We start from the raw sequence: 13,516 nt of genomic DNA, 5'->3' as shown, positions 1-13,516 counted from the left end.
TAAATGCTCATGTGTGAAGTTGATGTTTCGCTAGTTATTCTGATCTTCTATGTCTGTACTCATGTCATAATTCCTGTAACACTGATGTATATGTCTATTTCTATCCTTTTGTAAAGCCGGTTTTACTACAAATGTTATCTGTATTGTTATGTTCTTTAATGATGTATTTTGTACCTTTGTAATTGTATTCTTATGTTATAAAATTGTAATTGTCACCAGTTCATGATATTATTAACTTGTAAGTTACATTTCACTGCACACGTTTCTGTTGGTCATAGTATATGGATAATATGTGAGAAGTTGGGACTGTTAGTGTTTGAACGTGTGTTAATAATTCAGCAAGGGACTGGATAACAGCATTGCTGGTTCTAAGGACAATTCCAAAAACTTTGTGAGTGCCTAAGTGGTGGTTATGGACTTGCTATATTATCCGCAAGACTCTTCAATGGTGATTGTGCACCTGCACAGTCACAACAGATGGCTGCTGGCTATCTCTACAAGGACTACAGTGGGTCTACATCTTTGATGATCCATCAATACCATTATTTCTACAAGGACTGCAGTGGGTCTGCACCTCTGGTGGCCCACCAATACCGTAATCTCTACCAGGACTACAGTGGGTCTGCTCTGTGATGACCTACCTACCAATACTCTTCAAAATTTCGACTGACTCTGCTGTGGGTTTGCTCTGTTGTGGCCCATTACCTGTATGCATATCAAGAGTCAGCACTGTCTTTCCATTGGAAGGACAACACTACTTCTTCAAGACTGCATGGAAATCCACTACTTCTGTGTGCATTTTCTTCTACTGCTCAGACTTTGAGAAAAGCACTATATTTCACCGTAATGAATGATCAGGACTGTCTTTATGGACTGTGACAAAATTTTAGCTTTTGACCAACGTTGTATCAATAAGTGTGTGCATTTGATTTCTTTGTTATTGTAATTATGAAAATTTTTTTTCAAATCTGTATTGGGCACTGCCCAACCCAATTTGTAAAAATTTTTGTGGGGAGCATGGGGGCTATGTAAGTAGGCTGTTTATGTTTTCTCTATGTAAGTAGGCTGTTTAGGTTTTTTTTATTGGTAACGCCACCTCTGTATGAAAATCACTGGCTGTGCTGTGGGCAGTCTGTGTCTGCTTTGCATTGTTGTAATACTCGCCACTGTAGTGTTAGGCAGCTGGCTGTGAACAGCGCGTAGCGTTGCGCAGTTGGAGGTGAGCCGCCAGCAGTGGTGGATGTGGGGAGAGAGATGGCGGAGGTTTGTAATTTGTCATGAACTGATATATATATTATGACTTGTGATGATATCAAGGTAAATACATTGTTCGTTCTCTATTAATATCTTTCATTTGCTAACTATCCCTATCAGTAGTTAGTGCCTTCCATAGTTTGAATCTTTTATTTAGCTGGCAGTAGTGGCGCTCGCTGTATTGCAGTAGCTTGAGCAGCGAAGATTTTTGTGAGGTAAGTGATTTGTGAAAGGTATAGGTTAATGTTAGTCAGGGCCCATTCTTTTGTACGAATTATTGAAAGTCAGATTGCGTTGCGCTAACAAAATATTGTGTGTCAGGTTAAGCACAGTCATGTAGAAATGTTCAAAGGGGAAGTTTCAACACTTCAGACCAGATATTACGTGCATAAAGATTTTGTATTTGCTTTAGTACTACAACATGGGGGTTCCCAGATTATAATGGAGACATTTCGCAGTATATTTCTCCGTGCTATGTCACTTTATAAATTACAATTTCGCCTCACCCCGGATTTTATTACATGCGTATTTTACGTGTACAAGTAGGGTAACACTGTACCCCTGCATCTCGGAAACGGATAAAGGTATGAAGAAAAATTTCCAAGTCGTTCAAGATCGGAATCTTAGGAACACATTGCAAAATTAGAGCCATTTGCTGCGCACAGCCGTCTCGGAATTCGATGGGTTTTGGTACCAAGAAAAACAAGTTTTTGAGGTGTTTCCCGATAAAGGATAAATATTTTTGAAAAGAGTGAGATAGCTCTTCTAGATAAGTGCCTAGAGAACATACCGTTACAATTTGAGCAATTTTCTGTGGTTATTTGTTATTTAGATTTGCTCTCATACCGGATTTTACGTGTAGAAGTAGGTAACTTTGAACCTCTATCTATTGGAAACGGATAAAGGTATCAAGAAAATTTCCAAGGTTGTTCGAGATCAGGATCTTAGGAATTATTATAAAAATTTCAGCCCTTTGCTGTGGGTATCCGTCTTGGGATTCTCGGCTGGGTTTTGGACCTCTGGTGATGGCGAAAATTTCCCTTTTCTTGGGCTTTGCCGAGGAACAGCCCATAAACTAACGGTACCTCCATAAGTTGCATCAAGCCCACAGTGGACCACAACAAATGCAAAAAGAGCCAGCCGATTCGGTCCTTTTGCCTAAGTAAGAGGGAGTGTGTAATACCCATATTTCGATCCCGTAGGATAGTGACACGAAGACGATCCTTCTGTAGAGTATACAGATGGTTCCTAGCCCAAGGGCTATCGAAAACACTTGACTCTACCTTTTTACCGCCAACAGAACCCGAGGTATGAGCACGGGAAAATCCCATTTTGGAATGTATTACGTACGCATGCCGAGGCAAGTATACCGATAACGTATGCCCAAGATGACACTGATGTCTTGTATTGTCTGTTTACGAACTTGCAGTACCATGTCCCTCACTTTCTCTCTGTTTTGATGCCAGTTGACGGCCGACCTGAACGGTCGTCATCATCACTCGACGTTGACACGTCTTTCGAATGCTCTTACTAGTCGTACGTCAGTATTTGACCTAAAACCTTGACTGCTTCAACATTTCGTAAATGTCTACAGCAGTTTTCCCAAGTTTAAAACAAAAAAAAAAAATACGGAGACTTATTACTCGTCCAGGTGAGGAGGCATTGCAAAGCCACAGAGTCATGGAAACTCGTCAGCACCAACAACTAACCAAATCGATCAGCCACTTGCCATACTAAACCAAGGAGGTTGCGTGAAGAGACACCTAGCGATATTTCATTGTATTCAAATTTCGACAACTGTTAGATTCCAGACTGCTTCTGCATCTACATCTACATCCATACTCCGCAAGCCACCTGACGGTGTGTAGCGGAGGGTACCTTGAGTACCTCTATCGCTTCTCCCTTCTATTCCAGTCTCGTATTGTTCGTGGAAAGAAGGATTGTCGGTATGCCTCTGTGTGGGCTCTAATCGCTCTGATTTTATCCTCATGGTCTCTTCGCGAGATAAACGTAGGAGAGAGCAATATACTGCTTGACTCCTCGGTGAAGGTATGTTCTCGAAACTTCAACAAAAGCCCGTACCGAGCTACTGAGCGTCTCTTCTGCAGAGTATTCGACTGGAGTTTATCATCTCCGTAACGCTTTAGCGATTACTAAATGATCCTGTAACGAGGCGCGATGCTCTCCGTTGGATATTCTCTATCTCTTCTATCAAACCCTATCTGGTACGGATCCCAAACTGCTGAGCAGTATTCGAGCAGTGGGCGAACAAGCGTACTGTAACCTACTTCCTTTGTTTTCTTTGTACGGATCCCACACTGCTGAGCATTATTCAAGCAGTGGGCGAACAAGCGTACTGTAACCTACTTCCTTTGTTTTCCAATGAATCTCAGTCTGGCATCTGCTTTACCGATGATCAACTTTATATGATCGTTCCATTTTAAATCACTCCTAATGCGTACACCCAGATAATTTATGGAATTAACTGCTTCCAGTTGCTGACCTGCTATATTGTAGCTAAATGACAAGGGATCTTTCTTTCTGTGTATTCGCAGCACATTACACTTGTCTACATTGAGATTCAATTGCCATTCCCTGTACCATGCGTCAATTCGGTGCAGATCCTCCTGCATTTCAGTATAATTTTCCATTGTTACAACCTCTCGATATATCACAGCATCATCCGCAAAAAGCCTCAGTGAACTTCCGATGTCATCCACAAGGTCATTTATGTGTATTGTGAATAGCAACGGTCCTACGACACTCCTCTGCGGCACACCTGAATTCACTCTTACTTCGGAAGACTTCTCTCCATTGAGAATGACATGCTGCGTTCTGTTATCTAGGAACTCGTCAATCCAGTCACACAATTGGTCTGATAGTCCATATGCTCTTACTTTGTTTCACACGATCGTCTTTTTCGAAACCCATGCTGATTCCTACAGAGTAGATTTCTAGTCTCCAGAAAAGTCATTATACTCGAACATAATACGTGTTCCAAAATTCTACAACTGATCGACGTTAGAGATATAGGTCTATAGTTCTGCACATCTGTTCGACGTCCCTTCTTGAGAACGGCGATGACCTGTGCCCTTTTCCAATCCTTTGGAACGCTACACTCTTCTAGATACCTACGGTACACCGCTCCAATGAGGGGGGCAAGTTCCTTCGCGTACTCTGTGTAAAATCGAACTGGTATCCCATCAGGTCCAGCTGCCTTTCCTCTTTTGAGCGATTTTAATTGTTTCTCTATCCCTCTATCGTCTATTTCGATATCTACCATTTTGTCATCTGTGCGACAATCTAGAGAAGGAACTACAGTGCAGTCTTCCTCTGTGAAACAGCTTTGGAAAAAGACATATAGTTCTTCGGCCTTTAGTCTGTCATCCTCTGTTTCAGTACCATTTTGGTCAGAGAGTGTCTGGACATTTTGTTTGGATCCACCTACCGCTTTGACATAAGACCAAAATTTCTTAGGATTTTCTGCCAAGTCAGTACACAGAACTTTACTTTCGAATTCATTGAACGCCTCTCGCATAGCCCTCCTCACACTACATTTCGCTTCGTGTAATTTTTGTTTGTCCGCAAGGCTTTGGCTATATGTATGCTTGCTGTGAAGTTCTCTTTGCTTCCGCTGTAGTTTTCTAACTCGGTTGTTGTACCACGGTGGCTCTTTTCCATCTCTTACGATCTGCTTCTTCAGTTAATCGTGCGGGTTAACTGTGACTGCACGGAATGGGCGGCTGTTACGTACCTCGGTGAAACTGTCCTCGTCGAAGTCCTCGCCGTGGAGGTAGAAGCTCCTGAGCCGCGCAGCCGCCCTCTCCAGCCGCGGCCCCTCGCAGCTCTCCCGCACACGTGGCGGCAGCAGCCCGGGATAACCCTTTCCCCCTGGTGCCCAGGAGGACCGCCGCATCATCACTGCAGTGGAACAACACTCCAAACTACAAAAAAGTACAGGGACACCACGAGAAATGTACGCTTGAACATAAATGCAGATGATAAGCAACCCTGCAGGTTGAGGAGTTCTATTTGACCACGAGCAGCACTTGCATGGTGTCCTCATACACCTTGAAAGTGTCAGTCGTGGTCAAAACAGTGTTCTGTGTAGTTGTGAATGCCTTATGTCGGAGCTAAGTGAATTCGAACGTGATCAAATTGTTGGCGCTCGTATGGTGGGTAACCACGGCAGCCGGAGTGTTTTATGTTTCAAGAGGAAGCGTATCGAAGATTTGACCGCATACCGGGAAAGCTGGAAAACATCCACTAAACCACAGCGTGGACAGAAGCGTATGCAGAGTGATCGTGACAGACAGTCTTTTAGGAAAATTGTGAGGAAAAATAAGAGGACGACAGCTGTAAAGTCACTGCTGAACTGATTGTTACATTCGCGAACCTGTCAGCACCAAACGAACACGAAAGAAGCTCCATATGTCGCGAATTACAGGACGAATCGGAATTCCGAAATTGCTCATCAGTGATGCAAATGCCCGTAACAGAAAAACGTTGTGCCGACGCCACAAAACCTGCGGCTCCCTGCCGCCGTTGGATTAGCAGCTGCAGCAGCAAGTCGTATACTCCTAGCTCACTCATTTGTTACATAGTTTAATTCTTAATTTCTTTGCGTGTTTTTGGTACTTGCATTGTGTAATTCATAAATTTCGGGCGTATTATAGTATTTGAGAGTTGTAGCATCGCGTTTTAGTACCTGAATAGTGTAAATTCGCGTAGTCGTTTGTCTACTGTTTTGTTTTGAACGGCCAGTGTCGGTTGGTCGCAGTTAGTGTGCTCCCTGCCGCCGTTGGATAAGCAGCTGCAGCAGCAAGTCGTATACTCCTAGCTCACTCATTTGTTACATAGTTTAATTCTTAATTTCTTTGCGTGTTTTTGGTACTTGCATTGTTTAATTCATAAATTTCGAGCGTATTATAGTATTTGAGAGTTGTAGCATTCGCGTTTTAGTACCTGAATAGTGTAAATTCGCGTAGTCGTTTGTCTACTGTTTTGTTTTGAACGGCCAGTGTCGGTTGGTCGCAGTCAGTGTGCTCCCTGCCGCCGTTGGATAAGCAGCTGAGCAGCAAGTCGTATACTCCTAGCTCACTCATTTGTTACATAGTTTAATTCTTAATTTCTTTGCGTGTTTTTGGTACTTGCATTGTTTAATTCATAAATTTCGAGCGTATTATAGTATTTGAGAGTGTAGCATCGTGTTTTAGTACCTGAATAGTGTAATTTCGCTTAGTCTCCTTCCGCCGCCGAGCAGTGTCAGCAGTGCGCAAGTAGCAGCATTACTGCATTTACTAGGCAATCTTGTATTTTAATAACCGTTTAAATTTTGTCGATTTGTTTGCGCTCTCTGTAGATTAGTTCAGACGTTCTTAGCAAAACAGTTTTTAGCATGGATAGGGACTGCAACTGCTGTGTTCGGATGCAGGCTGAGTTGGCATCCCTTCGCTCCCAGCTTCAGGCAGTGTTGGCTTCGGTCACACAGCTTGAGGCTGTTGCCAATGGGCATCACTGTGGGGGTCGGGATGGGGGTTTGTCGGGGACGGCCAGCTCGTCCCACGCATCCCCTGATCGGACTACGACTGTGGTTGCCCGGGATACTGCCCGCATTGAGGCTGATCCCTCACCTGTGGTAGAGTGGGAGGTCGTTTCAAGGTGTGGCAGGGGGCGAAAGACATTCCGGAGGGCTGAACGGAAAGCCTCTCCAGTTTGTCTGACGAACCGGTTTCAGGCTCTGTCTCAGGCTGATACTGATCTTCGGCCTGACATGGCTGCTTGTCCTGTTCCAGAGGTTGCCCCTCAGTCTGCAAGATCCGGGCAGTCGCAGAGGGTGGGCTTACTGGTAGTTGGGAGCTCCAACGTCAGGCGCGTAATGGGGCCCCTTAGGGAAATGGCAGCAAGAGAGGGGAAGAAAACCAATGTGCACTCCGTGTGCATACCGGGGGGAGTCATTCCAGATGTGGAAAGGGTCCTTCCGGATGCCATGAAGGGTACAGGGTGCACCCATCTGCAGGTGGTCGCTCATGTCGGCACCAATGATGTGTGTCGCTATGGATCGGAGGAAATCCTCTCTGGCTTCCGGCGGCTATCTGATTTGGTGAAGACTGCCAGTCTCGCTAGCGGGATGAAAGCAGAGCTCACCATCTGCAGCATCGTCGACAGGACTGACTGCGGACCTTTGGTACAGAGCCGAGTGGAGGGTCTGAATCAGAGGCTGAGACGGTTCTGCGACCGTGTGGGCTGCAGATTCCTTGACTTGCGCCATAGGGTGGTGGGGTTTCGGGTTCCACTGGATAGGTCAGGAGTCCACTACACGCAACAAGCGGCTACACGGGTAGCAGGGGTTGTGTGGCGTGGGCTGGGCGGTTTTTTAGGTTAGATGGCCTTGGGCAAGTACAGAAAGGGCAACAGCCTCAACGGGTGCGGGGCAAAGTCAGGACATGCGGGGACCAAGCAGCAATCGGTATTGTAATTGTCAACTGTCGAAGCTGCGTTGGTAAAGTACCGGAACTTCAAGCGCTGATAGAAAGCACCGGAGCTGAAATCGCTATAGGTACAGAAAGCTGGCTTAAGCCAGAGATAAATTCTGCCGAAATTTTTACAAAGGTACACACGGTGTTTAGAAAGGATAGATTGCATGCAACCGGTGGTGGAGTGTTCATCGCTGTTAGTAGTAGTTTATCCTGTAGTGAAGTAGAAGTGGATAGTTCCTGTGAATTATTATGGGTGGAGGTTACACTAAACAACCGAACTAGGTTAATAATTGGCTCCTTTTATCGACCTCCCGACTCAGCAGCATTAGTGGCAGAACAACTGAGAGAAAATTTGGAATACATTTCACATAAATTTTCTCAGCATGTTATAGTCTTAGGTGGAGATTTCAATTTACCAGATATAGACTGGGACACTCAGATGTTTAGGACGGGTGGTAGGGACAGAGCATCGAGTGACATTATACTGAGTGCACTATCCGAAAATTACCTCGAGCAATTAAACAGAGAACCGACTCGTGGAGATAACATCTTGGACCTACTGATAACAAACAGACCCGAACTTTTCGAATCTGTATGTACAGAACAGGGAATCAGTGATCATAAGGCCGTTGCAGCATCCCTGAATATGGAAGTTAATAGGAATATAAAAAAAGGGAGGAAGGTTTATCTGGTTAGCAAGAGTAATAGAAGGCAGATTTCAGACTACCTAACAGATCAAAACGAAAATTTCTGTTACGACACTGACAATGTTGAGTGTTTATGGAAAAAGTTCAAGGCAATCGTAAAATGCGTTTTAGACAGGTACGTGCCGAGTAAAACTGTGAGGGACGGGAAAAACCCACCGTGGTACAAAAACAAAGTTAGGAAACTACTGCGAAAGCAAAGAGAGCTCCACTCCAAGTTTAAACGCAGCCAAAACCTCTCAGACAAACTGAAGCTAAACGATGTCAAAGTTAGCGTAAGGAGGGCTATGCGTGAAGCGTTCATTGAATTCGAAAGTAAAATTCTATGTACCGACTTGACAGAAAATCCTAGGAAGTTCTGGTCTTACGTTAAATCAGAAAGTGGCTCGAAACAGCATATCCAGACACTTCGGGATGATGATGGCATTGAAACAGAGGATGACACGCGTAAAGCTGAAATACTAAACACCTTTTTCCAAAGCTGTTTCACAGAGGAAGACCGCACTGCAGTTCCTTCTCTAAATCCTCGCACAAACGAAAAAATGGCTGACATCGAAATAAGTGTCCGAGGAATAGAAAAGCAACTGGAATCACTCAATAGAGGAAAGTCCACTGGACCTGACGGGATACCAATTCGATTCTACACAGAGTACGCGAAAGAACTTGCCCCCCTTCTAACAGCCGTGTACCGCAAGTCTCTAGAGGAACGGAGGGTTCCAAATGATTGGAAAAGAGCACAGATAGTCCCAGTCTTCAAGAAGGGTCGTCGAGCAGATGCGCAAAACTATAGACCTATATCTCTTACGTCGATCTCTTGTAGAATTTTAGAACATGTTTTTTGCTCGCGTATCATGTCATTTCTGGAAACCCAGAATCTACTATGTAGGAATCAACATGGATTCCGGAAACAGCGATCGTGTGAGACCCAACTCGCCTTATTTGTTCATGAGACCCAGAAAATATTAGATATAGGCTCCCAGGTAGATGCTATTTTTCTTGACTTCCGGAAGGCGTTCGACACAGTTCCGCACTGTCGCCTGATAAACAAAGTAAGAGCCTACGGAATATCAGACCAGCTGTGTGGCTGGATTGAAGAGTTTTTAGCAAACAGAACACAGCATGTTGTTATCAATGGAGAGACGTCTACAGACGTTAAAGTAACCTCTGGCGTCCCACAGGGGAGTGTTATGGGACCATTGCTTTTCGCAATATATATAAATGACTTAGTAGATAGTGTCGGAAGTTCCATGCGGCTTTTCGCGGATGATGCTGTAGTATACAGAGAAGTTGCTGCATTAGAAAATTGTAGCGAAATACAGGAAGATCTGCAGCGGATAGGCACTTGGTGCAGGGAGTGGCAACTGACCCTTAACATAGACAAATGTAATGTATTGCGAATACATAGAAAGAAGGATCCTTTATTGTATGATTATATGATAGCGGAACAAACACTGGTAGCAGTTACTTCTGTAAAATATCTGGGAGTATGCGTACGGAACGATTTGAAGTGGAATGATCATATAAAACTAATTGTTGGTAAGGCGGGTACCAGGTTGAGATTCATTGGGAGAGTGCTTAGAAAATGTAGTCCATCAACAAAGGAGGTGGCTTACAAAACACTCGTTCGACCTATACTTGAGTATTGCTCATCAGTGTGGGATCCGTACCAGGTCGGGTTGACGGAGGAGATAGAGAAGATCCAAAGAAGAGCGGCGCGTTTCGTCACTGGGTTATTTGGTAACCGTGATAGCGTTACGGAGATGTTTAATAAACTCAAGTGGCAGACTCTGCAAGAGAGGCGCTCTGCATCGCGGTGTAGCTTGCTCGCCAGGTTTCGAGAGGGTGCGTTTCTGGATGAGGTATCGAATATATTGCTTCCCCCTACTTATACTTCCCGAGGAGATCACGAATGTAAAATTAGAGAGATTAGAGCGCGCACGGAGGCTTTCAGACAGTCGTTCTTCCCGCGAACCATACGCGACTGGAACAGGAAAGGGAGGTAATGTCAGTGGCACGTAAAGTGCCCTCCGCCACACACCGTTGGGTGGCTTGCGGAGTATCAATGTAGATGTAGATGTAGAACTACGGAGCAACGGGAGAAAGTAATTTTGTCGGATGGGTCTTGTTTCACACTGTTTCCAACTCCTGGCCAAGTCTCCAGACCAACAGTGAATCGTGGATGGGGTTCGATGATGATTTTAGTGGCCATGTCGCGGTATCCCATGGGGCCATGGCTACTCTGCAAAGTTGCGTTACTACTGAGAATTACGTGACCATCTTGGCTAATAAGCTCCATTTCATGGTACAGTGTTATTTGCCCAATGGTGATGTGCTACAAGACAAGGCCGCTATTCACACACATCGTATCGTCCGGGACTGATTTATGAGTACGTCGATGAATTGTCGCATCTTCCTTGGTCTCTACAGTCAAGAGTTCTCAAAATTATTGAGCCTTTATGATCTACTTTGGATAGAAGGATACGTAATCGCTATCCAGCTCCATCATCGTTATCTGAATCTACCACTATTGTGCAGGAAGATTTCGTTGAAAACCATACAGGACCTGTATTTAATCTATCCGAGACGATTGGAAGCTGTTCTGAATGCCAACGGGTTTCCTACACAGTATTAGGCGTGATAACGTGTTATGTTTTTGCTGTGTCCATATTTTGTCCTCTCCCCTACATAAAAGCAGCGCTCAAACACCGTTCTCGGCGTGATCTGTGTCACCAGAGTTTAGGCCTTAGCCCCCCCCCCCCCCCCCAACCACCCACCACTAAACCATATTCATTGTAACATAACATCTCCTGATCAGTGTCGTGCTCTGTTCCTGTGACTATTGTCTACGTCAGGGTCGGTTTCTGGTAGAAGAAAGCTTTAAAGCTTTCTACGGCCTGGAGTTTATGGGTCTGTCTTTGCTCTCAAAGATTAGAGGGGGGATCCGAAAAGTGTGGCTCAAAAGCCAGTGATTCTCCCATGATGGCAGGTGCTTCGTAACTCATGCTTGGGAAGAAACGTTTGAAAAACCCTGGCAGCAGGCTGTATTTTGCATATGAGTGATTAGCGTGAGCACTACAGAGTCTCAAAGCCTTCAATGTTAAATAATTTCATGTAGCAGGGTGGAGCTCCCGAAATTGGTTCTTTCAGGGTACAGTATTTGCGTCCCACGTGGGGCGGAGGTGGTGTTTTCGCAGTGTGTTTCAGAAGTCGGGAGAAGGTGCTCCTTCGCGATCAGTCAAGTTATTTCTTACTACGAGGGACTCCCGAAGTGCGTTTCTGTACGCGGGTGTGGATTTCGGGTAGAAATATTTCGGTTTCCTAGCCGAGCGCTGCCGTTTATCGAGTATACAGTCGCTCAGTAGGCAAAACCCTCAAATTAGGTAGTCGGGTCAACGACCTAGCTGGACGGTGGTGTCTGGTGAATGAGACGGACTTAGCGAGATTTTCACTGAAGCCAATAAATTAAATTTGTTCTCGTGAAAATGTGAATGTTTTGTTTTGTGAGACTCTCCCACTTTCTTTTGTTACTTTATTTCTTTTTGGTTAGTACACGGCCATCGGCGGCAGTTGGTAGAAGCCTTTACGGGCGGTGCAGTAACTGTAAACGGTGTACATATCCCCGTCCCCTTCTCGAATCTCGGAAACTTTCTGAAAGTAGTTGGATTGCTAGACGGTTTTGATTACTGACATTCGAATAGTGAGTAGTTTAACCATGCCTCGCGGGTCAAAGCGATGATGACGACCTTAGACTGATTTGATAATGTAAGCAGAGCAGAGAATCAATCCGGGATTGCGTGTAAACGTTTCCAGTTAAACCAGCGGAGCAGTAAGTCAGCACCTTGCTAAGAGTGTGTCGCTTCTGGCAGCAGCCACGAGTGTGATTTCCTGAGACTGCGTGGAAGCTCCGAGGACAAACGAAAGGAGGTTTTAAAAATTTTTCAACAAGAAACAGGCTGAGTGGCGACGTCTCCACTGCTCACTCAAGACAGCTATCGTTTCGCCGCGCGATGTAGCCGCGCGGTCTGGGGGCCTTGCCACGTTTCGCGCGGCTACCCCCGTCGGAGGTTCGAGCCCTCCCTCGGGCATGGGCGTGTGTGTTACCCTTAGCGTAAATTAGTTTAAGTTAGATTAAGTAGTGTGTAGGCCTAGGGACCGATGACCTCAGCAGTTTGGTCCCATAGGAACTTACCACCACCATATCAAGTTTCGAAAGAGAGAGAAAAAAAAACCATAATGTAATATTATGAACAGTGCAAGAAAGCTTAGTAACGTATCACCACCGTTGTTTAACAATAAGATATACACAGTGCTTTCATTCTGAAAGAAAGCAAGGAAAGTACCCTCCGCCACACACCGTCAGATGGCTTGCAGAGTATGGATGTAGATGGAGATGTAGATGTAGAAATTTAAAAGAGATCTGGAATAAAGTGAACAATTCTATTAGTCTCCAACTGGTGGTCAAGGATATACAACGGAAAGGCAAAAGAAATGAAGCATGCCCCGTGGAAAAATCGCAGTGAAGAAATTGGAAATATTTCACAAATGGCGTTGCTAATTGTCTTTAAAATAGGTAGACAAGCGAAGCAAGAAATGGAAAGAAAGGAAAAACGAGAAGTGAACACTACGGACAACCCATAATACATGAAGAAACAGGCTGTAGAGGTGTGTCCAGAACCCACCAGTAGTAGTCAACGTTACACTAGAAAATGGCACAGAGAGAAAAAAGAAAACGCACAGGCGTAAAAGGATCAGAAAATGTAAAATTCATTGTTGAGTGCGGCGGATGTAGTGCCACTAAACTACTGTGACCTTACGGCGGGTTTAATGTCAAGAAACTGCGTGTAGCTTGCTAGAACCTCTTATTACCCCGATGTTCATAAATAAAGAAATATTCAAAACCTATGAAACAACACTGTATCTTGGTTACATTGTGCAGACCAACCGTTGGTGCGACAACCCTAAATCATTTGAGATACTTACATTGCCAGTGAGCATTGTGCAGCTTGAACAGTCCATGTCGGTAGAGGTCTCGGCTATATGCTAATTTTTTTTCCTCTGTTTTTTCTTTTATTTTTTCAA

The 13,516-nt window shown here is 44.7% G+C and overlaps 1 protein-coding gene across 1 annotated transcript in view; it reads right to left on the bottom strand.

The window, feature by feature from the left end:
* The window catches only part of LOC124775452 (juvenile hormone esterase-like), a 188,368-nt gene that overhangs the window by 51,186 nt on the left and 123,666 nt on the right, over positions 1-13,516 (bottom strand). Inside the window, exon 8 of the mRNA XM_047250284.1 lies at positions 5,009-5,175. Within this exon, the coding sequence (XP_047106240.1) occupies positions 5,009-5,175 (167 nt within the window). The remainder of the gene's footprint in view (positions 1-5,008; positions 5,176-13,516) is intronic.

The sequence above is a fragment of the Schistocerca piceifrons genome, chromosome 2 (assembly GCF_021461385.2).
Source record: "Schistocerca piceifrons isolate TAMUIC-IGC-003096 chromosome 2, iqSchPice1.1, whole genome shotgun sequence".
NCBI lineage: Eukaryota > Metazoa > Arthropoda > Insecta > Orthoptera > Acrididae > Schistocerca > Schistocerca piceifrons.
Note: the sequence above shows the minus strand (reverse complement) of the source record. Positions and strands in the feature narration are given on the sequence as shown.